General features: G+C 34.7%; 1 protein-coding gene across 1 annotated transcript in view; it reads left to right on the top strand.

Annotated features, from left to right (window-relative positions):
- ZFAT (zinc finger and AT-hook domain containing) overlaps window positions 1-27,998 on the top strand; it is a 284,095-nt gene that overhangs the window by 134,609 nt on the left and 121,488 nt on the right. Inside the window, exons 8-10 of the mRNA XM_074202542.1 lie at window positions 12,466-12,553; window positions 17,220-17,369; window positions 22,283-22,456. Of these exons, the coding sequence (XP_074058643.1) occupies window positions 12,466-12,553; window positions 17,220-17,369; window positions 22,283-22,456 (412 nt within the window). The remainder of the gene's footprint in view (window positions 1-12,465; window positions 12,554-17,219; window positions 17,370-22,282; window positions 22,457-27,998) is intronic.

Here is a 27,998-nt window from a genome sequence, read left to right as displayed (position 1 = left end):
GTTTTATTATTTTAATGCTTCTGAGGCATACTCCAATTAGAAAACAAAATGTAATTTTTTTTGAACAAGAGAAAGGAATATATGATTTTAAGTACATCAATAAACATTGCCATAGGATTTATTTTAGGAAATATACATCCCCCCATTCAAGAGATTCCCTCCAGAAAATAACTTCAAATCTACTCTATAGTCCTATCATTTTTAATCTCCCAAGTGGGAATATTCTACCTTAAGTGGAATTAGTCTTTCATTCAGTTCAATCCTAACCTTTTTCAATCCAGTTTCCTCACTTTTAAAATGAGGGACTTGGATAAATAGTATCTAACGGCCCTTTTGCCCCAGAATCTATGATCTTGTCAATAATTCTGTATGCCAGAACATCTATGAGTTGTTGCAATTAATAAAATAACCTATGTAGGGATTTTAGGTTCTTTAAAAATGTGATATGTTAATTCAGATTATCTTTAACAAATACAACAATGAAGTTCAATTATGTCATAGAATTATTTTATAAAATTTAATTGTTTTATAGTATGTTGTAAAATACAAAAGAGTATGCTTATATGTTTATAAGATTAATGTTAATCTTCAAGAGACACTTGAGACACATTTGAGAATTCTTAGTTACATAACATCAGAATTTAGCTCTAGGTATAGTTCATTTTTAATTGGATTTTTAGTTATACCTATATGTGACAAAATAAATTCTCCCTAACTATATGTTTGAATCATAATTTATCATTTCAGTTGTGACCTTCTATTATGTTGGGACTGACAGAAATTGGGTTCAGGGTTTTGTTTTTACATTTGTGCTATCTATAGCAATTTTAGTCATTCTACTTAAACAGTGATACTGGCCTGAAGGAGGGAAAGGGAGATGTTCTCATGCCCAGTAAGCTTATTTTCATTCATGTTTCATAAAAGGATAAACTGAGACACTAATCATTTGATTTTTATAAAGAAGTCTCATTAAGGGAAGCATCATAAACTTGGATTGAGAACCTGGACTCTTTTCCTCACTCTACCACAAACAAGGGCTATGATTTTGGACAAATCACTAAAATCCTTTGAGCCTGAGTGTCAGTTGTCAAATAGGGTTTTATAGGACCCTATAGGAACTACCTACTTCATAGGAAGCTTGAGAAGATCAAATGAGATAGACTTGTAATACTTTAACACTCTTAAGCAGTTTTCTTAACACTCTGCAGTTTTCTTATTCTGTATATTCTCTTGGCTAATACATATTATAAATCTTCTACAAAATTAAAAATTGATCTTTGAAAGCTGAGAGTGGTTGTATTTAAAATAAGATTAAATTTGAATTAAAATGGAAATAAAATTAGTATGTCTCTTTGAGCTTAGATGACAAACATGTCAAGCAATCAATAAGCATTTTATTAAGTGCTTCCATGGTCCAGATACTGTGTTAATTTGGCACTGGAGGCAGATTCAGTTCATCACTGGACTTTTACTTGAAGTCCTTATAGCTCGGTAGAGCTTCCCAAGAGCTTACACTTCACCAAGATAATGAATTGGATCAGTTGCACGAATTGATGAGACATTAGAGGAGAACTTAAATGAAAAACATTGTAATAATTTTTTTTGAAATGACATGGGAAAACACTATACAAATGTGAGCTAATATTGTTGATATGTAATTTAAGAAATTAATCCAGATGATAACTGGTTCCTTAATTTTTTTTGTCATTCCAAAACAGGCTTATTTGAATACAAAGAAATATGAGATAAATGGCTCCCCAAATTCCAGTAGAATGTAAGGTACTTAAGAGCAGGAATTGACTGCTTTGTATTTTTATACTTAATACCTCATATAGAGAGCCTTGTTCATAACAGGCTTATCATTTATTGACTGAAAGAAAAGTTTTAAGACAGCATTAGAGAATATTATTCCTTTTTAATTAAAACTGAACTAAAAACATGGAGAAAAGACTATGGAAATGATGAAGTTAAACTGCTTTTTTGAAAAGAATGGAAACATTGCTAAACTAAACTGACAATTAAAAAAATTAGGAAAACAAGTTGACAAAATTAAAAATAAAGAATGTGAAGTCAATCAAATAAAGATGAATAAATACAATGATCATAACTTACTGAACCAAATTTTATGATAGCAGAACTGAAACTTTAAAAAAATCAGTTAATAAAATTTCATTCCTATATACTATACATTGTGCTTTGACCTAGAGAAAGTAAAATAGCCCCTTCTTCTTTTTCTTCTTCTTCTTCTTCTTCTTCTTCTTCTTCTTCTTCTTCTTCTTCTTCTTCTTCTTCTTCTTCTTTGGGGGGGGTGAGTCAATGGGGTCACATTATTAGTAAACATCATGTCTGAGGTCTGATTTGAACTCAGATCCTCCTGATTCCAGGGTAGGAGCTATAACAACTGCATCACTTAACTGCCCTTAAACTTCTGCCTTCATGAGGCTTCCATTCAGTTAGTAGAAACAAAATATGTGTGTTGTGTGTATAGTATACAAAAATATATGTGTATATTAAAGGTATATAATATATATGACATGAGAACATTTACACTATTTATAAAATAAATGCAAGATATCTTGAAAATGTATCATTATACCCCACAATATAAGATATCAAAGTTAATACTATGAGAAGAGAGATTTATCAGAAAACCTTGGTTTGCCTTGATCAGAACTTAACTCTGGTCCTGGATGCTGTGTTTCAGGAAGATAATTGAGACTCTAGAAAGAATCTGTGGGAGGATGGTGGTAAAAGGGTTTTATGAGACTTAATGAAAATCATTTAAAGGATTTAGGAATGTTTAACTTGGAGAGAAGATTTCATGGGAGACTATAAACATTGTCAAGAATGTGAAGGGGTATCGATCAGAAGAAGGGATAGAGTTTGAAAGCAGAGCTGGGATGCTGGATAGACATGAAGATGAATAGACCCAAAGTAGAAAAGGCTGCATTGAATGGTGTTGGGTTTCCCTTTTCCAGAGAACCTTAATCAAAAATGTAATTAATGATTGTTAATTGACTTTGTTGTAAATGAGTTTCTTTTTAAATTAATAAACATATGCTAAATACTCACTGAGTACCAGGAACTCTGTTGAGTGCTCAAAATCCAAAAACAAAAGTGAAATAGTCTCTCGTCAAGGAAAGACTACGTTATGGGGGAGACAAAATATATGAATAGAACTAGATGGCCTTTGAGATCTCTCACACCTGAAATGTTGTTATGAGTCATATAAGAACATACAGAATGTTATTGTTCAGTCATTTCTGTTGTCTTTGATTCTCCTTCACCCAATTTGGGGTTTTCTTGGCAAAGATATTGGAGTGGTTTTGCCATTTTCATCTCTAGCTCATTTTACAGATGAAGAAACTGACGCAAACAGGGTTCAGTGATTTGCCCACAGTCACACAGCTAGGAAGTATCTGAGTCTGGATTTTTAACTGTAGGTCTTCCTGATTCTAGGTTCAGTACTTTATCAACTGCACCAGCTAGCTTCCCCAATATACAGAAGGCATACAAAATGTATACAAAATTGTTTGGGGAATGAGGAATTAGCAGGTGTGGGGGGTGGGGCTAAAACAAGAAAGGTTTTAAGCAGAAAATGGCACTTAAACTGAATTTTGATTTGAAGCTGGAGGAAGCTGGGTGTAGCCTTGAGATAAGGAAACGTTTTCCTAAGAATCCTGATTTATTCAGGTTGAAATGGCCTTCCTTGGAAAGTAATGGTTTTTATCCTTAGATATTTTTTTTTAAGAGAAGACTGGGTGTACACATTTTAATAGTATGTTACCTGATTCTTTTTCTTGTAAGGATTATAGAGATGACTTCTGATATTCTTCCTAAAAATGATATTCTGTGAATTTGGACCATCTTACCTCCCTAAGTCTCAGTTTTCTTCTCTAAGAAACAGAAATAATAATCTATTTCTTACTTATCTCACAGTTATAGAAAGATCAAATGAAATAACATAGGAAAAAGTGCCTTAAAACCAGAATAATGTTGTACAATCTAAGTGATTAGTCCTGGTTAGTCTACTAACTCTGTAAATAAACTATTTACTTTATTTGAACTTCAGTTTCTGGATTTAAAAAATGTAGAGAGTAGATTAGATAAGTTATCTGTAAGTTTCTCTCTCATTCCTAAATTCCTTTGGATTTACAGCTTCTACCTGCAACAAACAAATTTCTGTGAATATTAAAGGCAGTCGAATTTGTTCAATCAATGAGCACTTAAAGTATCTACTATGTACCAAGCACTCTGCTATGTGAAGGGGATTCAAAGAAAGGCAAAACAAATCCCATGCCTCATTCACATCCATGTCATCACATCTATGCAACCATTTTATACATATTTGCATATGTAACTATGTATGTGTTTGTACAGATGTGTGTGCAGGTATATATATTATATATATATATATATATATATATATATATATATAATATAAACAAAAATGTGTGTGTATGCACAAACATACATAAACACTAAAAAAGATGTGTACTACTTTTTTCTCATCAGGTTTACACCTGGTACTCTACCAACTTCATCCTAATTTCTTATCAGTCTGGTGATTTGGGGTCTGCCTTCTATTTCACTGCTTCCAACAAAATTCACTTGGTTATGGAATTAAGAAGGGCAGTCAGCCATAAGCCAACAGCATTCATAGAATGTCTTGCATTGCAGGCAGAATGAGATTCTTTGGAGGAGACTTGTATTTAGGTGAATCTATGATTAGGGGGTTTTGAATATTCCTTCACCTAATGCAAGATTTCAATTCCCCTGAATTCTCATTCACTGTGATTCCTTTTTTATATTTTTTATAGAGGATTCATTTAGCACAGTAGAAACTCCCCTTTAATCTGTTCCCTCTTTTATCTCCTATGGAACAGATTAAAAAGAAGTAGAAAACATCATTCTTGTTGTCAAGGACCTAGCAATCTATTTGGGGATATAGAAGTTGATTACTGTACTTGAGTACTTTTGTGATCTCCTCTATGTAATTAGTCAACTAAAAATACTCTGGGCATTTTATCCTATATGATTCTATATTCATGTATACACACACACACACACACACACACACACATATATGTGTACACACACACACACACACACGAAGTGTTACCACCCATGAACTAGATTAAAATAAAAACTAAACAAACTAACAAAAAGCAAAAAAATTTAAACAAAAAAAATTGGGTTTTTTTGGTCAGAAGACTTTTGTTCCAGTCCTCTGCTTATAGCTTCCCAAATATATGGCCACGGAGAAGTTGTTGAACCTATGTACCTATCACTTTCCTCATCTATAGAATTTATTCACTTCATGTCTTGGAGGGAAATGTTATGAAGACAGTGATTTGGAATTCTTTTAGTTCTGAGTTAAGAGAGAGGAGTTAATATAAAAAATAGAGCAATGTAGAGTAAACTGCATATGGAAGAGGAAGAAATATCATATTGATTTTAATGTAGTATATACTTTCCTCCCAAGTCTGTCTTGAAAAATTTTTCCTGTGATCTTCCATTGAAACTTCCTTGATGGGGCAGATAGGTGGCATAGTAGAGAGAGCACCAGCCCAGGAGTCAAATCCAGTTCAAATCCAGCCTCAGACACTTAATAATTATTTAGCTGTGTGACCTTGGGCAAGCCACTTAAACCCATTGCCTTGCAAAAAAAAAAACCAAACAAAAACTTCCTTGATAAGTAAATGAGAATTAAGGAAGAAGATGAAGACAATAAAGATTAAAGTTCATGATCTTTTTAATTAAATCTTTCATAGTAAATACACTCAAATATATGTGTGTGTGTATACACACACACACACACACACACACACACACACACACCTGAAAAGTGTACAATGAAAAATCTTATATGTATGTGACTATATGTATATATATATATATATGTATATATATAATCTTATTTTGTATTTATATGCATATAGGTGTGTGTTTATACATATTTTCTCAAGGAGATCTCATTTTGTACATATTTAGGATTATGGTCAAACCAATTTCTAGTTTAAAACTTGGAAGATCTGTGATTTTATCATTTTGATCCAATAAGGATTAATTTAGTACTTTGTGAATCAGTGTGCTGAGACAAAATGAAAAACAGTTCCTGCCTTCAAAGAGCCTCTGTTCTCCTGAAGTGATTTTCCCCTTACAATTTAGCACAAGCCTTTATGAATTATTCTGGATAAAACTTCCTATTCTGAAGGTAGGCTGGACCTTAAATGAAAGACAAGGCTACCAAATCTTTGCTACTTGCTAAAATTTCTCAGAATTTGTGATCTACTGGAGAAAACTTTGGGAACCTATGACCACTTACATGTTCTGATAAAGCAAGACTTTAGGATATGGAGCACTATTATTATTGAAATGACTAAGCGATTCTTTTTCTTTGAGAAATTGGAACTCATTGTTTACTCTGACAGTATTTGTTACATATGGAAATCCCAATATTATCTTCATAAAGTGTTTACCCATGGGGGTGGTAGTGGTAATAATGTAGTGCTATCAAGAGCTGTCTGTCTATATGACTTCCTCCAATATCTATGTATAGCATTCATATAGTGCTTTAAGATTTATGAAATGGGTACAGCTAGGTGGCACAGTGGATAGAGCACCAGCCCTGGAGTCAAGTACCTGAGTTCAAATCTGACCTCAGACACAATAATTACCTAGCTGTGTGGCCTTGGGCAAGCCATTTAACCCAATTTGCCTTGCAAAAACCAAAAAAAAAATTTATGAAATGCTTTTCACAGTAATCCTGTGATTTAATTAATGCAAGTGTTATTATTTCCAATTATTTTACACAAGAATAAAATATAGTCAAGAGAAGTTAACCTTAAAAAGTTAACTTAAAAATAGCAAAAGGTAAAAAAATGTAATTGTTAGAAAGTTAACAAAGTCATCAAGACTTGGCCAATCAATCAAACTTTGCAAGGAAAAAAAACGTAAATTCAAATCTGCTTTTTAGAGCAAATTTTGTGTTTGGCCTAGAGGATGAAATAGCAAGGCAGAATTGATTGCATTTAGAGATAAAATCCTGTAGAGAAGTTTGCTTAGGTCCTTACTAATTTCTGACTTGCTTGAGCCAATAATGGTACTCAAACTTCATCTTGGGTAAAGAAAAAAAATATTGTTATAAATGAACTTTAAATTCTAAAAACTGATATTTTCCGGTGAAGCATGGAGGAGAGTTGGATTTTCTGTGACCTCATTTAGGGGTCATGAGGAAACTGAGCCAAACAGAGTTAAATGACTTGTCCAGAGTTACATGGTAAGTGTCTGAGGCAAGATTTGAATTCAGGAAGAGGAGTCTTCTTGACTCAAGGTTTGGTGATCTATCTACTGCCTCATCTAGCTGCCTATCACCTCTCTGTGCCTTTTATTATTAACATTAGATTCATATCATTTCCATTTTGGATTTCAAATATTTTATAGGGGTAGTTATATTTTCTCAAATTGTAAAAATTGTTTTTTTGTGAGGAAGATTTAGTATTCATTTGTCGTCTGTGAGCACAAAATGCCTATAGGTTTGAATGTCATTAATTTGGAGGTTACCAGACATATGTGACTCAGCTGCAGAAGAATAGGCATTTAGCCCAAGGGCACAAAACACCATAGAATGCTTCTCTCTCTCTCTTCCTTAACTTTTTGGTTCTTTACTCTCAGTCTTGTTCCCACACCATTCCCATGCTGATGCTTCAAGTCCCTAAAATGTTGTAGATCACTTATAAGTCATTCTGATATATATGTGTGTGTGTATGTGTGTGTGTGTATATGGAGGAGGATGGGCATTTTTACAGTCATAATGGGGTGTCTCACTTCTGCCTTCCTGAGAAACTCTTAACAATCACTTTTAAGTTGTATGTCAATTTAGGTTTTTATTTCCTATCTAGACCAAGATTTTGAAATAAGAACAAATGAATTCTGAGACTCCATCAAGGTGGTTTTGTCTCCTGGGTCCCTTTACCTACAGTCTGTGCCCTTCTGAGAATCTTCAAAGACATCATGAAAATTAAGGGCCCTGATAAGCTATGGGATAAATTGCTTTCAGAGTATCAGAGAGAGAGAGAAAATCAAATCACTAAAGCTGTGAGGGAGATACTGTTGTAAACTTGATCAAAGCCCTTCAGAATATCTCTGTCAACATGAATGACAAGGGCATGGTGAGCACTAGAGCGATGGGATGGGCCTCCTCCTCCACAATGCCAATTGAGTGCTCTGGGTGAATTCTGAAATAGAGTTTAGAGCAGCAATTCTGATGAGCTGGTGCTAAAAGTGATGGGGTTACTCTGAAGAACTCTCAGTAACAAGAACCCAAAAGGATGGTGACAGGAGATTGCTTAAAAAGCACCAGGCTAATGATGTGACCTAAGAAAAAATCTCCAGGGTTGACTTGGACAAACAGCTTGAAAAGCTTCAATCTAAACTGGTCAGATTTATACTGGCTTATAAGATTGACAGGCAGACACTGAAGGGTGGTGTTCTACCTTTGAGAGAGGTGCTATCAAATGGTGGGGACTCAAAAATCAGAAGCCTGAGTCCTCAGAAATTTCTCATTAGTAAATGAGAGGAGAGGAAAAAAGACTCTCATTTTCTGAAGAACTTTTGACTATAAGCATGCATTATTTTATTTCCTCAATTTCAGGTGACATTTGTAATTTGGAATATTCTCAAACAATCAGAAAGCATTTATTTAATACCGATTATATGCCAGACATTGTTAGATGCTGAGATTCAAAGACAAAATGAAAATATCTTTGTTCTCAAAGAACTTAAATATTACAGGGGGAACAATCTTCACACCTAAAAGTATCTGTAAAATATGTGGAAAATAAATATAAGATGTCCAGAATAGCTGTTTGAGCACTGGTCTTAGAGTCAGGAGGACAGTAGTTCAAATCTAACCTTAGATACTTGACTCTTACTATGAGACCTTAAGGCACTTAACCCTAATTGCCTCACATCCAGGGCTATCTCCAGTTATCCTGATTCATATCTGACCCCTGGACCCAGATGGCTCTGGAGGAAAAAGTGAAGCTGGTAACTTATTACAACATCCCTTCACTCAAATCAAATTCACATGGTTGTCATGGCATCATCTCCCTGATGTTGTGGTCTTTTTCAAAAAACATGATTATTGTGAAGTCATCTCTATAGAGATGATTGAAATTGGTGATGATGATGTTGATGATGTCTCCCAGAGAGAGTAGAAATAGAACAGAAGAGAACTCAGCTTAGATATTTGGGGTGTATCAATAGTTAGGAGATGGGATATGGTTGATAGAGGAGCTGCAGCAAAGGAGGTTGAGGAATCAAACAAGAAGGAAAGGAACCAAGAGAGATCAGGTCCAGGAAAATCCAGAGAGGAGAGTGTATAGAAAAAGAGAATGGCCAACAGTATTAAATGCTGCAGAGAGTTTAATAAGAATAAGAATTGAGAATTATGGAAGGGAGAAGCATCCATAGGAAGATAACATTGAGAAGAGGCAATTGGTTTGAGATATTAAGAGATCAGTGATAATTTTAAAGGGGAGCTAGGTGGTGCCATGGATAGGGTGCTGGGCATGGAGTCAGGAAGATCTGAACTCAATCCAGCATAAGTTTCTTACTAGCTATGTGACTCTAGATGCCTATATGCCAGTTTCCTCATCTGTAAAACGAACTGCAGAAGGAAATGGAGAGCCACTCCAGCTTTCTTTGGCAAGAAAACTTAAATGGGATTATGAAGAATTGGACATAACTGAGCAATGAGAGAGATTTTAAAAATATGATATAAATAAATACACATCAATTCATTTATTTTATTCCTATCAGTGATCTTGGTCATCATTTATAAGGAGAAAAATTTCTTTTTTTTAAAAAAGAATTTATTTATTTTGACTTTTACAAATTTCCCCCTAATCTTACTTCCCTCCCCCACCCCCACAGAAGGCAATTTGACATTCTTTACATTGTTTCCATGTTGTACATTGATCCAAATTGAGTGTGATGAGAGAGAAATCATATCCTTAAGAAAGTATAAGAGATAGCAAGATTAGACAATAAGATATCAGTTTTGTTTTTTCTAAATTAAAGGAAATAGTTCTTGGACTTTGTTCAAACTCTACGGTTCTTTATCTGGATACAGATGGCATTCTCCATTGCAGACAGACCCAAATTGTCTCTGATTGTTGCACTGATGGAATGAGCAAGTCCATTAAGGTTGATCATCACCCCCATGTTGCTGTTAGGGTGTACAGTGTTTTTCTGGTTCTGCTCATCTCACTCAGCATCAGTTCATGCAAATCCCTCCAGGCTTCCCTGAATTCCCATCCCTCCCAGTTTCTAATAGAACAATAGTGTTCCATGACATGCATATACCACAGTTTGCTAAGCCATTCCCCAAATGAAGGACATTTACTTGATTTCCAATTCTTTGCCAGCACAAACAGGGCAGCTATGAATATTTGTGTATAAGGGATGCTTTTACCGTTTTCCATTATCTCTTGGGGGTATAGGCCTAGTAGTGGTATTCCTGGATCAAAGGGCATGCACATTTTTGTTGCTCTTTTGGCATAGTTCCAGACTGCTCTCCAGAAAGGTTGGATGAGTTCATAGCTCCACCACTAATATATTAATGTCTCAGATTTCCCACAACCCTTCGAACAATGGTCATTGCCCTTTCTGGTCATATTGGCCAGTCTGAGAGGTGTGAGGTGGTACCTGAGAGTTGCTTTAATTTAAAAATTTGACTCAGTTCTCTGTATATTTTAGAAATGAGTCTTTTGTCAGAAATACTAGTTGTAAAGATTGTTTCCCAGTTTTATTACATTTCTTTTGATCTTGGTCACAATGGTTTTTGTCTGTGCAAAAGCTTTTTAATTTAATGCAATCAAAATCATCTAGTTTGTTTTTAGTGATGTTCTCCATCTATTCCTTAGTCATAAACTGCTTCCCTTTTCATAGATCTGACAGGTAAACTAGTCCTTGATCTTCCAGTTTGCTTATAATATTGTTTTTTTTGTCTAAATCCTGTGTCCATTTTGATCTTATCTTGGTATAGGGTTTGAGGTGTTGGTCTAATCTAAGTTTCTTCCATACTACCAATTTTCCCCATAGTTTTTATCAGAGAGAGTTTTTATCTCAATAGCTAAACTGTTTGGGTTTATCAAACGCAGATTACTATAATCATTTCCTGCTATTGCACCTAGTCTATTTCACTGGTCCCTCATTCTATTTCTTAGCCAATACCAGACAGTTTTGATGACTGATGCTTTATAATATAATTTTACATCTGGTAGGGCTAAGCCACCTTCTTTTGCACTTTTTTTCATTGAATCCCTGGAAATTCTTGAATTTTTATTTCTCCATATGAATTTACTTACCATTTTTTCTAACTCATTACAGTAATTTTTTGGAATTTGGATTGGTAGGGCACAAAACAGGTAATTTAGTTTTGGTAGAATTGTCATTTTTAATATATTAACTTGACCTATCCATGAGCAGTTGATGTTTGCCCAGTTATTTAAATCTTATTTAATTTGTGTGAGAAGTGTTTTGTAATTGTTTTCAAAAAATTTCTGAGTCTGCCTTGGCAAATAGACTCCCAGGTATTTTATATTGTCTGATTTTACTTTGAATGGGATTTCTCTTTCTAACTCTTCCTGCTGTATCTTGCTAGTCATATATAGAAAAGTTGAGGATTTATGAGGGTTTACTTTATATCCTGCAACTTTGCTAAATTTGCTAATTGTTTCCAGTAAGGGAAGCAAATTTCAATTAATTATAAGGGAAAACTTCCTAGTAGTTAAAAGTATCCAAAAGTCAAATGGGCCCATTTAGGAGGAAAGTGAGGTCTTTATCATTGTAGGTAGATCTAAAAATCAGATTACTGTTTCTTGGTGGTATCATCATCATAGGTGGAATTCATGATTTGTTTAGTGGTGACTAGATGACCTTGAGTCCCTGCATCCAAATCTTAGTCTATAGTTTCATATTGTTTTCTATTGCTGCTAGTCCTTAATTTTAATTATCTTTCCTAGATGAATATATATTGGTGAGGAGAAGACATCAAGACTTATCTTTTATGAATGAAATTCACAAATACATTACTACATTTCTTGTTATTTGTTAATGCTCCCTTCTCCCACCTAACTATTGTAAAGTAGCAAAATCATCTGGTCCCCATTTACTCGTGTTTCCTTAATAAACTCGCTGTATTGAAAATATTCATGAGCTTAATATAGCCATGAAGGAGGGAGCTCAGTAGACTGGAAGAGGGAGAACCCAAGATAATTCACAAAAGCTTCAAGATATTCAAGATTTGTTTCTAAAACAATTATTCTACTGATAACTTAAACAGAGATATTTATATTTGAACTTCTTAATTGTGGATTTAGTGAGAGATTTTATTTCCAGTCAAGTTTATATTTTGTAGTGTTGCTAACTGATCATGGGGTTTTTTTTCTATTTAAGGACAAAAGGAGTTATTCGTGCCCAGTGTGCCAGAAGTCATTTTCAGAAGATAGGTTGATAAAATCACATATCAAGACAAACCATCCTGGTAAGTAAAAGCTGTTTAGAAGAAATATTATGGAGGGAGAGATAATTTTCACTTTACATAATGCTGATCAAAGGAATCATATTTAATCAAATTGATATGTTTTATAAAACATAGCATTGTTCATTGACTATTCCAAATGAAATGAATCAAGCCAAAGCCAATTTCTTTAATACATTTTTCCTCATTTTTGAAATACATACACACACTTATGTGAACTAAGTGCCACCTGTACACAGTTATATATCTATACATCTCTATTTTTAGTGCTTTATAGTTTATAAAACTAAATATATATTATATATCACATACATATTCATATGTTATAGATACTATATATATGTATGTATGTATGTATGTATGTATTCATAGCCACCTACCATTTAGCCTTTAAAACAACCTTATATAAATTTTGTTTTCAGGACTTTTTAATTTGGGGTTATGAATTTGTTGTCATTCTTTTTAATTAATATTTTGATAACTATTTTAGCATAATTGATTTCTTTTGAAATCATATGTATTTTATTTTATGTAGTTTAAAAACAGTAATTTGAGAAGAGACTCAATGGCTTTACCAAGCAGCCCCAAGTATTCATAACACATTGTTGTTTATCCTTAGTTTTCAAAGAGAACCAGTGACATTGCAAGGTGATATGGTGACTTGTGTGTGAATTGGATTTAAGAGTTACACAAAGTCATCAGCCTCACTCTTTCTTTCTAAGTCAACTAAGTCCAGTAGCAAGACAAAAATCAAGACTACTGGCAATGATTCAGAATATAGTGGGTGACCTTGGTATTTTCTGTGTCTGACCAAGCTCTAAGTCCTCCATAGAGCCTGCTTCAGACACCATCATGGTTGTTGGAACACATTGTTCTCCTGTGCCCAATATGCCAGGGTCCATCTTCACGTGCTTGGGGTAGACAGTTCACTAACTTATAGAGAGGTTTGTGGCATGTCAGTTACCCTAAACCTGGTTTAGCTCATCCATCAAGATGGTTTTGCCAGGGGGTGGCCACTGTGCATGCTCCCACTTCTTGGAGCCACAGGTGAAAGTGGAGTGACAGGAGGATACCAAGTATCCCTGAAAGTAGTAGCCCTGAAAAAGGCTCAACAAGTTTCACCTCAGAACTAGTAATCTTGCCTGTAGGAAGAGGGGTTTTTACTGAGCCTTGCAGGAACCCTAAAGGCAGAAATCATCATATAGCACTTTTTACCTATCTTAGTATACCTGACCTATTCTACCAGGTATTATCTGAACCCTAGCTTTCTAACTATATTGTAATAAAACTCACATTTCCATAGTATTTTGTGGATAACAAAGTGCTTTCCTCAAACTTCCAGTAATCTGGGTAGTACATGAGAAAACTGAGGCATAGTGAAGCGAAGTCCGTAGTCACTCTAGTTAATACATTGTGACCTCTGGTCTTCTGACTCCACAACTCAGAGGTGAAAGAGCAGGAATCATGTGGAAGCAGCCAGGTGGCACATTGTATAGGGTGCTGGACCCAGAGTCAGTGAGACTTGAGTTCAACTCTAGCCTCCAACACTTACTTGCAGTATGAGTTTGGGCAAGTCACTTAACATATTTACTGTCTGCCCAGTTTCCTTACCTGCAAAATCAGGATAATAAATCCTGTCTCCCAGGATCATGGTGACTTTCAAATAATATTGTATAAAGCACATTGCAAACTTTATGGCACTATCTAAAAATGGAAGCTTTCATGTCTCTGTAATGTCTGTCTCTCACTAGTGCCACAACTTGGGCCAAGGCAGCCATTCTTTGGATCAAACCTAGTTTAGCTAGAAAGCACTTTAGAGAGAACCTAGCCAGGCAATCAGAGCAGTAACACTGAAGCTCTCAGGTTGTTCCAGATATTGTGTGATTTTATGGATGTGGAAAACTGGGTCAGGAGGAGCCTTCTTGGTGGCAGTGAACATACTAGGTCAAAATCCAGGATGGGAAGTTGGAGAGGTAGGGGGCTTCTAGAGTGAAGATTTGGGCATGGCTTTTTTTGGGGAGGTAGATAAGTTAACAGGATTCAGGCCACTAGAATTTTTTTCCTTTTTGTTATATTATTTTATGTGGGTGTATATGTGTTTTTAAGGGACACATTTCTGGATAATAGGAAGACATTGCAGTAATTTACCTTTTTCCATATTGTGTTACTTTATTGCAACAAAGCATTACTTTATATGTTGGAGTCAGTAAGACCTGAATTTAAATGCCATCTCAGTTGTGTTACCCTTGGCAAGGCTCTTAACTTCTGTCAGCCTCAGTTTCCTCATCCATAAGGTGGAGATGGTAATTATGACATCTATCTGCCAGAATGGTTATGAGACTACATTGAGTTAATATTTGTGAAGTGCTTTGCAAACCTTAAAAAATTGTTACATAGATCATTTACAAAGGATTTTATTCTTTTGCTATAGAAATATGACGTAAAGAAGGCAAGTACTGGGGCAGCTAGGTGGCGTAGTGGATAAAGCACCGGCCCTGGAGTCAGGAGTACCTGGGTTCAAATCTGGTCTCAGACACTTAATAATTACCTAGCTGTGTGGCCTTGGGTAAGCCACTTAACCCTGTTTGCCTTGCAAAAACCTTAAAAGGCAAGCACTATTCCCCCTATTTTACAGGTGGGGAAACTGAGGCTCAGTAACTTCTGACTCTATTCTTAAAAATTTCCTTGCTGCTCTATATCTAGTTACTGACTTCTTTCCCAACATATATAATTCCATTAAAGATTTTTGGATCGAGTTTAAATTCAGGGTCTAGCGACTTAATGAACTAAAAACCATTGAATTTCCTTAACTTTCAGTCTCCTCCTTTGTAAAAAGAGAGGGCTGTCCTAGTTACCTAGTTACTGAGTTACTGGGGTGTATCTAGTTACCTAGTTTCTACAACCAGTGCCTTCCTTCTGAGATTACCTTCCATTTACAATGCATTCATGTTATATGGATAGTTCTTTGCTTATTGTATCTTTCATTAGAATGTCAGCTCCTTGATGGCAGGGGCTTTATTTTTGCCTTTTACACACACACACACACACACACACACACACACACACACACACACAAACAAACTTAGAAAATATCCAGAAATTGGCTGATTGGCTGATCTCTGAAGGGCAAGAACTGCTGAGGTAGTATTGATATCTGGACCTTAAACTTTAGAGAAACCCCCACTTTTGTAGAGTTTAGCATCTTCCCCTTTAAAAAAATATTTATTTATTTTTTCAACTTCATGAAATGGTAGCTCTCAATAGTTATTTTTCTATTTTTGAGTTTTACATTTTTCTCCCTCTCCCTCTTCCCCCACCCCTACAGAAAGCAATCTAACATAAACCCTAAATGTATAATTAGTATCTTCTCTTAAACTTTGACTTTATTTCCTTATTATAAGTGATAGGAGAGAAAAGGACTTACTCCCAGTCTTTACTTTAGAAATTTGATACTTATCACTACCTAAAGTTCTCTTACAGGCTAAAATATTATCCTCATTCATTTATTTTACAAAGTTAAAGGACTAATTTCTGGTGATATAGGAACAACGTCAATAACACAAAGCAAATAAAAACTTCAAATAGTCCCTGTACTCAAAGGACAGGTTATTTTCCTTGGGGTAGGGGTACAATAGTTATATAGATATAAGCAAATTCAAGATGAACTGAAGGGGCAACTAGGTGATGTAGTGATTAGAGCACAGACCCTGGAGTCAGGAAGATCTGAGTTCAAATTTGACCTCAGACTCTTGATACTTATTAGCTGTGTGATCTTGAGTAAATCACTTAATCTCATTGCCTTGTAAACTCCCCCCCCCAAAAAAAAAGATGAATTGAGGAGGAAGAGAGCATTAGTCATTATCTGTTCAAGGTCACACAGCTCATTAGTGTCAGAGTCAGAACTCAAACTTTTTCTTTTAATTTAAAATCTGTTAGTTACCCTGTCTCAATACCACAACAATCCCTATGGGATAATTAGTTTGAAGTCTGAAGCTTGACTTAATATGTATACCAACAGTATTTTAATGTATTCTTCTCCAAAATGCAGAATGGAAGCCATTTGCCACCTGGAAGTGGTTTTCAACCCTATATATTCTAGTTCTCTGTCATCTTTCTCTAGTCTGTCTGCAATGTTGGTGTAAGAAGTCTAGATTATTGCTAGTGAGTGAGCAGAAAAGAAATGAAATGAACAGTTGAAAAACCAAAAAATGACAACTTGAAGGGTGAGTAATTAAAATAAAAAAAACCAGCCAAATTTAAACTTAAAATGGACAGGGGAAAAAAACATGTGACCTTTTCAAATGTAGCATTTCTTGACATGAAATGAGTGAAAACTACTTTATATAGTTAAGTCTCATTTAGGATCTGAGGCAAAAATGATCAAGATAATCTTATTATTATGTTTTATTTGCTATTGTTTTTCAGTCAGTTCTGACTCTTTGTGACTCTATGGATCATAACACTTGTCAAAGATTCTGGTGTGCTTTGCCATTTCCTTCTTCAGTAGTTTAAGACAAACAGAGGTCTGAGAATGAATTTGAAATAAGTTCTTCCTGACTGCTGGCCCATTGTTTTTCTACTGATCACCTAGGTGTCCTCATTTTTTTTTTTTTTACAGCTAATTTAAAATGTTTCCTTGAGACTTAGACCTATTGTTCTCTTTCTCTAGAGGTCTCTATGAGCACCATATCTGAGATTCTTGGAAGGAGGGTTCAACTCAAAGGACTGATTGGAAAGAGAGCTGTAAAGTGTCCATATTGTGACTTTTATTTTATGAAGAATGGTTCAGATCTTCAACGTCATATTTGGGCTCATGAAGGTAATTATATGTGCTTTTTGAAATGTAATGACCTTTCTGTTTTAACTTTACATTCTTCATTAGGATGACATTGAATTAGATGAAAAATAATTGTCAGGTCTCTGGAGATTGAGGGCTCATATTGCCTCATAAACATGTGTCCTTAAGCCTACTATGATCAATAAATTAGTAGATTATGCCTGAGTTGACTTTTTCAACTCTATGGCTTCTTTATTTAACTGAATGTGTTAGATATTATTGTGACAGCAAAAGGGTGTGAAGAAATAACAGCCATGGAGATTAAAGAGCAAAGAAAAGCACCATCTAATCACTTTGTTAGAAGAACAAACACCATCTTGATGAGTTAATGATGCCTAATGAAATCAGCAAACAAAGAGAAAACAATGTCTGTACACATATTCTAGCATGCAACATTTTCTGAATCATAAATAGCACTTCTTTTAGACTTCCCAAAATGAAACAAAGTTAATAAACTGGTTCTCTATTAAATGGTTGTGTCTTACCTTAGTCAAATGAATTAGTTGTGAATAGGCATTGTCAATGAATTCACAAATCACATAAAATGAGATTATGAAAAATATCTCTAGTACCATTAGCATTATCTTCTCCATTTCTTTATAGAATATGTGTTTAGGGAAAGAAATTGGAAAGTTTGCCATGTGAGTTTGTGAGAAAATAAGCATTATATCATCAAATTAGCTTTCACAGAAATGTTTGTTAATTTGTTCTGCCAAATACTTTGGGCTATTTGTTTATATACCAAGATAATACTATTTAACTGCAGTGGAGGATGAATATACTTTGATTTGTTTTCCCACTGATTCCTAGTAGTATTTGCATAGAATTATTCATGATCTGCTCCCCTGTAGCTCTGTTATTTTTGACATCTTTTGTGAAATGGTTAGAAGAATGATCATTTGGTCATGCATCACAAACAAGGTAAACAAGGCTTACCCAGATATAAGTGGCTTCATTAGTGACCAAATGAACTCAAATTTGAGTATTTCAAAGAACTAATATTGGTTCACCGGTAATTTTCTGAGACTCTCCAGAGTGTCATTTAGAGGAATTAGGTTTCTCAGGTGTCCTATATCCAAATCTCCAAATAAATCAGTCTGGTCCAACAGATATAGTAAAACATTAGATATTAAAACTATTTTTAATTAAATTTCTTACACAATTCAATCGATCTCTTTATTTTTTTAATTTTAAATTTTTATTTATTTAAGGCAATTAGGTTAGCCAGGGTCACACAATTAAGAAATTATTAAGTGTCTGAGGTCATATTTGAACTCAGGTGCTCCATTCACTGCGCCACCTAGCTGCCCCCAGTTGGTCTCTTTAGACAGCTTTCTTCTTCTTGCTGGGAGTGTTTTGTTCTTAGAATTTCATTCTTGAGAACATCCTTTCTTGTTCTGTAAGGTTTTAGGTAATGGAATACTAAGAACCCTTTGATATGAGCTCTTTCTAGATCTCAGGTTTATTTTAGACAATGCCTAGGAAATCTGCTTTTTTTATCTGATAGATCTCCAGTAGAAGTCTACATAATGAAAGTTCCCCAGTCACTACTATATTTTCACAGTGCCTTTATTTTTATCTTTTCCCTAAAGTCCTCTTTTGTTTTATTCTTTTGTCCTGTTGATATTTAGTAATATTGTGATGTCACTGTTCCTTCAATTTCTTCCTACTGTAAACTTCACACAGATGTGCTCCACAGTGACACACCTCTGTATGAATGAATGAAAAGACAAAAATATTCCTCTTGGGTTCTTGGGTTTCTTCAGATTGATTAGACCTTTTGGCATACATCGTTTCTCTCACCCCCTTTCAACCATATTTTAGACCTGGTTCTCATTCCACAAAGTCTGAGATATTCCTGTGAGGTCAGTTCACCTCCTTGTCTAAGGATCTATAACTTGGCTAATTGCTTATACTTTAAGCTTGTCCATGGTAATCATCATCATAATAATAATAGGTAACTTGTATATGTATGTCTTTAAAATTGGCAGGGTTTTGCATGAATGAATTTATTTGATTACAACAACTTTGTGAGATAGGTACTTTTTTTTGCCCCCATTTTATAAAAGATGACTGACCGAAGTTGAGCCAGCAATATTCTGATAGTTAAAGGCTTCTAGTTTGATCTCAGTTTCCAGTAGCTAGTTTGAGGTTTGGAAAGACAGTATATTATCATGGGAAGAACATTGGCTTTGGAGACAGAGAACCTGGATTTAAACTCTACCTCTGACAATAACTATATGACCATGGACAAATAGCTATCTTTGCTGAGTGCTGGTCCGTTTGTTGCTGGTCCATTTGTCAAAAGGAGGATATTGGACTAGATGGCCACTGAAGTCTTTTTAACTCTAGAGCTATGATCCTATGACCTTCTTAGGATTCCATTAAGTATTCAAGGCAAGTTTAACTCAAGTCTTCCACACTCCAAATGCATTGCTAAATCCACTCTACTACCTAGCTTCATAAAGTCATCTGAGGCTACCTGTTTTCTTGCTAGCTTTTTTCTTGCTTTTTCACTCCTTTAAATTACTGAACATCTCCTTTTCTTACATTGTTGCTACTCTCTATAGTACTTAGGTATGTAGATACCTCTTAGTGTTCTTTGTTTCCCTTCCTTTCTAGTTTAAAGCACTATAGATTAGATTTGAAATACTATGCTACCAGACTTTCTTTGTCTTTGCCAAAGAGTAGCACCTGATAGTCAAGCTACTTTCACCTCTCTCTTTCAGGATTTCTTAATCTTTTTGGGGGGTGTCATGGACTCCTTTGGCAGACTGGTGAATTCCATGGATTCTTTATGAATGTCAGAGTACTGTATTTAAGTTCATATGATAAATATAAATATATATGCATGTATATGTATATGTGTGTATATGTGGGTGTATAAGATCAATAGATAAGATTACAAAGGAAAACAATTCTAGAGAAATACAGTTATTAAAATATTTAAAAATTCACCATCAGTTTAATAGGCTGAAAACCTGAGCTCTATTTTCTATCAGTCATAGCTTTCTAAATGTACTTAATTAAGTTCTCTTGGATCTCACATCATCAGTGATCTCAACAAATCTTCTTTTTCTATGTTATTCTCATTCTGCATTTTTTGTCTCATTATTAAAATGAATAGCTGTATTAGACCTTTTCTCCCCCCCTTTTTTAAATTGTAGATCACATAATGAGAAATCCTTGAAGCAAATTTTTATATTTCTACTCCCATTGATTGATCAATACTATACAACTCATTCCCTTTCTTTTCTCTACTTAGTCAAAAATGTTGGAAAGGATCTCATCATCATTTACTTGTTCAGATCTTTCTTAGAGCATGAATGTCTTCTACAAAATCCTTTTTTCCCTTTTTGAAAATTGGGTCATTTTTGTTCACCACTTTTTCTTTTGTAACTTTCCTCCTTCTCTGCTGTTCCATAAAGATCACTGACAGCAGATTAGCCACCAAGGCTACAGATTAGCTTGGAATTTGATTCATCTCATGTGAATGACTGGAATTTATGGGGGGCATCTAAGCAGGTCCTACCACATCTTGTTGTGGATTTATTTTTTCTCTTTATCATTTTTGTTAACCACTTTATTATTTGTTGAATCTTTTTCCTTGGTAGAGGAAAGAGAAGTATAATAGGGGTTGGCTACATTGTTGTCATACATTACTGGTATCTTATACTACAAGTTGCAAACTAACTTCTATATTTACACTTAACACAATTTTTAAAAGCCTTTTTTCATTTGGCTTTATTTGCATTTTACTAGCCTCATCTCATGCTGTCCTCTCTTCCATTCCTTCCATTAGAATATAACTCTTATGTCCTTTAAAAACTTACTAAATAGGGGAGGCTAGGTGACACAGTGGATAGAGCACCAGCCCTGAAGTCAGGAGGACCTGAGTTCAAATTTGACCTCAGACACTTAATAATTACCTATCTGTGTGGCCAGCCACTTAACCCATTGCCTTGCAAAAACCTAAAAGACAACAGAAAAACAAACAAAAACTTACTAAATGCTTATTGATTGATACTAAGCCTTGGCCTTCTTGACAGTACCACTGTTTTGTTTTCAGCCGTGGTTATCTGTTCTTGCTTCCATGTTTTTGGAGCATGTCCTTTTGAAATCTAAGTTTTCCAGGGAGCTTTCAACAGTCTTCTATGTACCCCCATTTTCATATTCATTGGAATCATTTTATATTGTGTTATCAAGATTTTTTTCTTGAGAGTCTTCATTTACCTAGCATCAAATTCTGACCTTTGAATATTTTGTCATTCATTTTATTGTTTGCTTGTTAGTCTGCATAGTCTAATTATTACCATTTCAAGGAGGGTCCTCATATGTTAGTATTGTTTCTTCTAATACTTTGGATTAATTAAATTAGTTGGATATGAACATGTAGAAATGAAAAAAATCTTAAGATGCCATCGAGGACAGCATGACTAATATTGTGTACCTCTGAAATAACAGATTTTGTATGCCCCCTCCCTCCCATTCCTTATTTATGTGTCTCCCTAATGGGTTACTAAAACCAAAATAATTCATCACTTGATTGGACTTTTCTAAACTTAGCTAGTTTGGGACTAGCTAAGTTTACAACAAGTAAAGCTACATTTTTTTGGCTAAAGGACATATAGTAGGCATGTAGCAAATGCTTGCTAACTAACGAATTTGTTGTATATGAAGTTTTTCTATCTTGCAAAGATCTGTGACACATTTTCTTTGTGGCCAAAGTCTTTGAAAATCCAGAGTCACTTTGATGACATTAGAGGAGGAAACTGGTTTTCCATTTCTCTCCCAAGCATTTCTAGATTAGTCTCAGTCTCTTACATGCTCTTGGTTTCTCAAAACAATAATTTTAAAAGGAGATTCTGCCTTTTTTCCCGTTTTCTTTTGGATAGGAGTAAAACCCTTCAAATGTTCATTATGTGAGTATGCCACCCGCAGCAAGAGTAACCTCAAGGCACATATGAATAGGCACAGCACTGAGAAAACACATCTGTGTGATATGTGTGGCAAGAAATTCAAGTCAAAAGGCACACTGAAAAGCCACAAACTCTTGCATACTGCTGATGGTAAGTAGCAGACCCTTTGCAATTCTTTAGCCTGTTTAGGTGCTGCATGTGGTGACAGTACCTCACCCTTAGACTTGATAGAAGAAACACTCAAGAAACTGGAAACTTGGTAATTTTGATATAATATAAACTTTCCTTTACATTTTTTATATTGATTCCTTCTGTTCTTCCATATGAATCTTCTTATATTTTATATTTGTACATTAATTTTTTTGTAGTTTGATTGATATGGTACTGAATAGATTAATTTAACTATAATTGATTTTTTCATTATATTTGCTTTGCCTTCCCATAAGCAATTAATGTTTTTCCAGTTTAGATTTAATTTTATTGGTATGAAAAGTGTGTTTTAATTATGTTCATAAAGTCCCTGAACTTGTCTTGTCAGGTAGACTGTCAAGTTTTTTATATTGTCTATAATTATTTTCTTTCTTTTTTGCAAGGCAATGGGGTTAAGTGGCTTGCCCAAGGCCACACAGCTAGGTAATTATTAAGTGCCTGAGGCCGGATTTGAACTTAGGTACTCCTGACTCCAGGGTGGGTGTTCTATCCACTGTGCCACCTACCCACCCCTATAATTATTTTCAATGAAATTTAAAGTTCTCTCTTAGCTCCTTGACCAAGTGTCCTGCAGGCAGCCTAGGCTGAGAGGGATTTAATGTCTTAGGAAATTGTGTTTAAACCCCACTGAGACAATGGGTAAACCATTAGCTTTTGCCTTTTTATGCCTCTAAGTGGCTCTGTTGCTAGGGCCTGAGCTAAGACAGTGTATTCCTGTGACTTCAGCAGAATTTAGAAGTGTGCCAGCCTCCTTTGGATTTGTAGCTTTGTTTCTGTCCAGTGGAAGCATCCAGTCTTCACTTTCAGCAACTGCTACCGTACTTACCTCAATATGCATCCATGGGTGCTGCATCTTGGACTTTTATTCTTTATACAGCAATAATAAACAAAGAAATAATGTTTGCCAAACACTCTGTAGAGTTTTCAAAGTGCTATGTGAATTTTTAAAAAGTCATATTTAAAAGTATCCTTTGTGCTTTCTGACATGTCTTATCCTAGGGCAGCTGCCTCCTTGGTTAACCCCAGCTGATATTCATTTCAAAATTACAAAAAAAAGTTTTGCAAATACATTTTTACCTTGATTTCACAGTTTGCTGGTGTAGGGAATAGAGTACTGGTACTGTAATGGGGAAGACAGTTCAAATCCAGTCCTAGATACTTATTAACTGTTTGACCTGGGCAAGTCACTTAAACCCTTTTGTACAGTGAGGTTAATAATAGCAACTGCCTCCCCATGTGGAGAAGATCAAATGAAATAATAATTGTAAAGTGTTTATCACAATGATATTTTATGAATATTAGCAATTATTTACTGTTATTTTATATCTAAGTTAATATATATATATATATATACATAAGTTTGTGTGTATATGTATGTACACATTTGTAGACAGACAGCACATTCATAGGAAAGATTATTGTCATATGGAATGGGTGAATATTCAATATTTCATATTTTAGAAAGAGGGCCAAATTTTTCTTGTTCTTATGAAGGAAATTATGACCTTTAAAATCTAGTTATTTTTCTTTTCCAAATTTAGTTCCTCTTTAAGAGCTATCTTTTTCCATTTGAATAACCGCTAGAGCCATCAGAATAGAAATTTGAAAATAATAAGATTTTCAAATACATTTTATTATTGTTATCTGACCACTCTATTAATTAGACCAGCATCATGTCTTAAATTGAATAAAGAAATTATTTTTAGAGGTTTTTTATATTTAAAAACTTTTATTGTGTTTGTTCTAGGTGCTAGGAATGAAAAATGTAGAATGAAAAAAAATTTATTAAATGAAGTTCTTAATATATGCCAGGCACTAGAATTAGTACTATAAATGCAAAGATTAAAAAAAATCCCTGCACTCAAGGGACTCTTAACTAGAAGAGACAACACATACAACAGAATTCAGCAGGGATGGTGTCAAGATCAGGGGACCATGACAAGGGTTCCTTAGCATGTACTATTAGACCCACATGTACAGAAATATTAATAGCTGCTCTTTTTTGCATTGGCAAAGAATTAGAAATTGAGCAATCAGTTGGGGAATGGCTAAACAAGTTATGGTACTTAAATGTCATGGAGCTCTTGCTCTGTAAGAAATCATGAGCAGGTGGATTTCAGAAAAATCTGGAAAGACTTCAGTGGACTGATGCTGAGTGAAGTGAACAAAACCTGAACACTATATACAGTAACAGCAACACTATATGATGATTAACTATGATAGATGTAATTCCTCTCAGTGGTACAATGATCAATGGAAATTCTAAAAGATTTGTGATGGAAAATGCCATCCAATTCAGAGAAAGAACTATGGAATCTGAATATAGATCACAGCATACTATTTTCACTTTTTAAGAAAAATTATAATTTCCTTTTCCAATTAAATGAAAAATTTTTTAGCATTCATTTTTGTAAAGTTTTCTCCCTCTCATCTTTCACCCTCCCCAACCCTAGGATAGCAAATAATCTCATATAGGAGAAAAGCAAAAAGCAAATTTATAAAGGTGAAAATAGTATTCCTTGATCCTCTTTCAAATTCCATAGTTCTTTCTCAGGATGTGCATGAACATTTTCAGTTGCAAATTTTTATAATTGCTTTTGATCACTTTTGTTGAGAAGAACTAAGTCTATCAAAGTTGATCATCCCACAGTGTTGCTGTTAACTTTGAATTACAGTGACAGAATTTGACTTTGAAGGCTTTATCATAGACAATTGAGCCTAACTCATGTGTGAAGAAGAATCCTTTTTTTTGTAGCATATTCCACAAGTAGTTATCTCGTCTTTTCTTGAAAACTTCTAGTAAGGAGATCTTTTCAATCTCATTCTCCTTGTTCTACTTATGTCCTGGTTCTGCATACTTCACTCAGCATCAGTTTAGGTTTTTTTCTGAAATCTGCCTACTCATCATTTCTTATAGAGTCATAATATTCCATTATATTCATATACCACAACTTGTTCAGCCATTCCTCAAGTGATGGACGTCCCCTCAATTTCTAATTCTTTACCTCTTAAAAAAGACAGCACAGAATATTCTTTGACATGTGAATCTCTCCCCCACCCCTTGTGATCTTTTTGGGATACAGATCTCACAGTATTTCTGGATCAAAGGGTGTGCAGTTTTATTGTTCTTTGGATACAAATTGCTCTCCAGAATGACTGGATCAATTTATAATTCTTCCAACAGTGCATTAGAGTCCCTGTTTACACCATTTTAACTTATTTTTCCGCAAGTCAGCGGGGTTAAGTGGCTTGCCCAAGGCCACACAGCTAAGTAATTATCAAGTGTCCTGACTCCAGGCCAGGTGCTTTATCCACTGCACCACCTAGCTGCCACCCATTTTAAACTTTTTAAAAAATGTTTTGTTTTTTCATTTCTCTTGCTTTTTTACCCTTTCCTTCTCATTATCCTTTCACAATATGACCAAATTGGAAATATGTTTAATATGATTGTACATATCTAGCCTATATCAGATTTTTCTCAGTCCTGGGAAAGAGGGAGGGAAGGGAGGGAGATAGAAAAATCCAGAACTCAAAATCTTACAAAAAATGAATATTGAAAACTACCTTTATATGTAATTGGAAGAAACAAAATTAAAATGAAAAAAAAATTGTACAAAATGAGAAAGAAATAAAAATAGAAGTATTTCTAAAATAAAAATAAATAAATAAGTCATGTCAACAAACAGTTCTAAAGTAACTTCTATGTGCCAGGCACCATGCTTAGTGTTGGCTACAAATAAAGCTTGGGTGGGGCAGAGAATTAGCAGGGAATTCACAGTCTAATGTGGATTCAAAGGGATTTTGGAGTCAATTGTAGCACACCAGATGGGAAGGCTTGAAGAACTACAGGATTCCTTGGCAGAGCAGATAGTATCCTTCTAAGTGGAAGAATTCTAATTTGTCACTCAGCTTACTCAAATATTGTGAACATCCATAGAACTCTTTCTGACTAGCACCTTGGAGAAAGGATGAAGGGAGAACATTCTCTTCCCACAGTTCTTCTGGCAGTTCTTGCTGGGGGATTGATTTGGGATCAGGCAAAGGGAAAATAAGGGGTAAGGATGCTTTTGGCTGTCAGTATGTACACCCTGGGTGTCTTATGGTCTCCCCATGGAATTTGAGAAAGATTCAAAGATGAATTAGACACAGTTCTTATGCTCAGGTAACTTTGAATTACAGTCACAGAATTTAAGAGTTTGAAGGCTTCATCAAAGTCCATTGTGTCTAACTCATGTGTGAAGAAGAATCCATTTTGTAGCATATTCAACAAGTAGTTATCTAGTCTTTTCTTGAAAACTTCTAGTAAGAAGATCTTTCCAATCTCATTCCATAATGGGATTCCATAATTCCATAATCTGATTGTTTTGAAATTTTTCCTTACAACAACCTAGATTTAACTTTTGTTTAAATCTAACTTCCACCCACTGGTTCTAGTTTTTCATCTGGGCTCAAGGAAATAGGTATAATTCATCTTCTATCTTTCAGATACTTAAATATCCCATTCTTTTAAGTCTTCTCTTCAAGACACCATGTTTCTCCATATTGATGACTCTAAGGTCTGTGTTTTTTCATACCATATCACAATGAAGTTTATTTTCAACTAGTTTTCAATGGCAGTCTGTTGGGAAATTTTTTCTGTTATTTACTAAATTTTGGTTAGAATTCTTTGATATTTATTACCCTGAGATTATTTAAAGAGAGGAAAGTCTCAATAACTTAGATTCTTAAAATCCATTTAGCCTGTTTTAATTATCTAAAAACTGAATTTGAAAGTCCATGGGATTTGTAAACTACAATAGATTTTTATGCCTAACTCTGAACATGGAATGGAGTTGCTTTAGTGATTCTTAAGTTTATATCTCAAAAATCTTAAAGCCGTTTACCACCTGGCTCCAACTTACTTTTTTTTCAGGTTCATACATTATTCTCCTTCATGAGGTCTCTGGTCCTACCATATTGCTTACAGTTTCTTATACATGACTTGCCATCTTAGTCTTTGACCAGATTGTTTCCTCTCTTAGCATATGCACCTCCTCTTCTTCTCTTAGAGAAAAATCTCTCTTAGAATCTCTAGTTTCCTTCAAAATTCATCTCAAATGCTTTCTCCTACATGATTGATTCAACAAAGCATTTATTGTCAGAAACTGAACCAAATGTTGGAGTTAAAGAGAAAGAATGACACAGTCTCTGTTCTCAATGAACTCATGCTGTTGTCAGGAAAGACAAAAATGTTCATCTGGAAGAAAGTTGGAAAGGTTATAAGTCATTGATGGGAGCAGTTTGGGGACAGATGGCAAGGTTCAAGAAAAAAAATTCTTATCCCTAAAGCCCTTAATGCTTTCAAATGGTTAAGTGGTTATGATTTTGTCAATAAAATTTTCTCCCATTTATCCAGTGTATATCTTGTTTGCTTGCTTTCTTCCCATTTAGAATGTGAGTTCCTTGAGAGTAGGGACTGTTTTTCACCATTCGAGCTCATAAT

This window comes from Macrotis lagotis, chromosome X (genome assembly GCF_037893015.1).
Source record: "Macrotis lagotis isolate mMagLag1 chromosome X, bilby.v1.9.chrom.fasta, whole genome shotgun sequence".
Taxonomy (NCBI): Eukaryota; Metazoa; Chordata; class Mammalia; order Peramelemorphia; family Peramelidae; genus Macrotis; species Macrotis lagotis.
The sequence above is the reverse complement of the archived record's forward strand: the minus strand, read 5'-3'. Positions and strand labels throughout refer to the sequence as shown.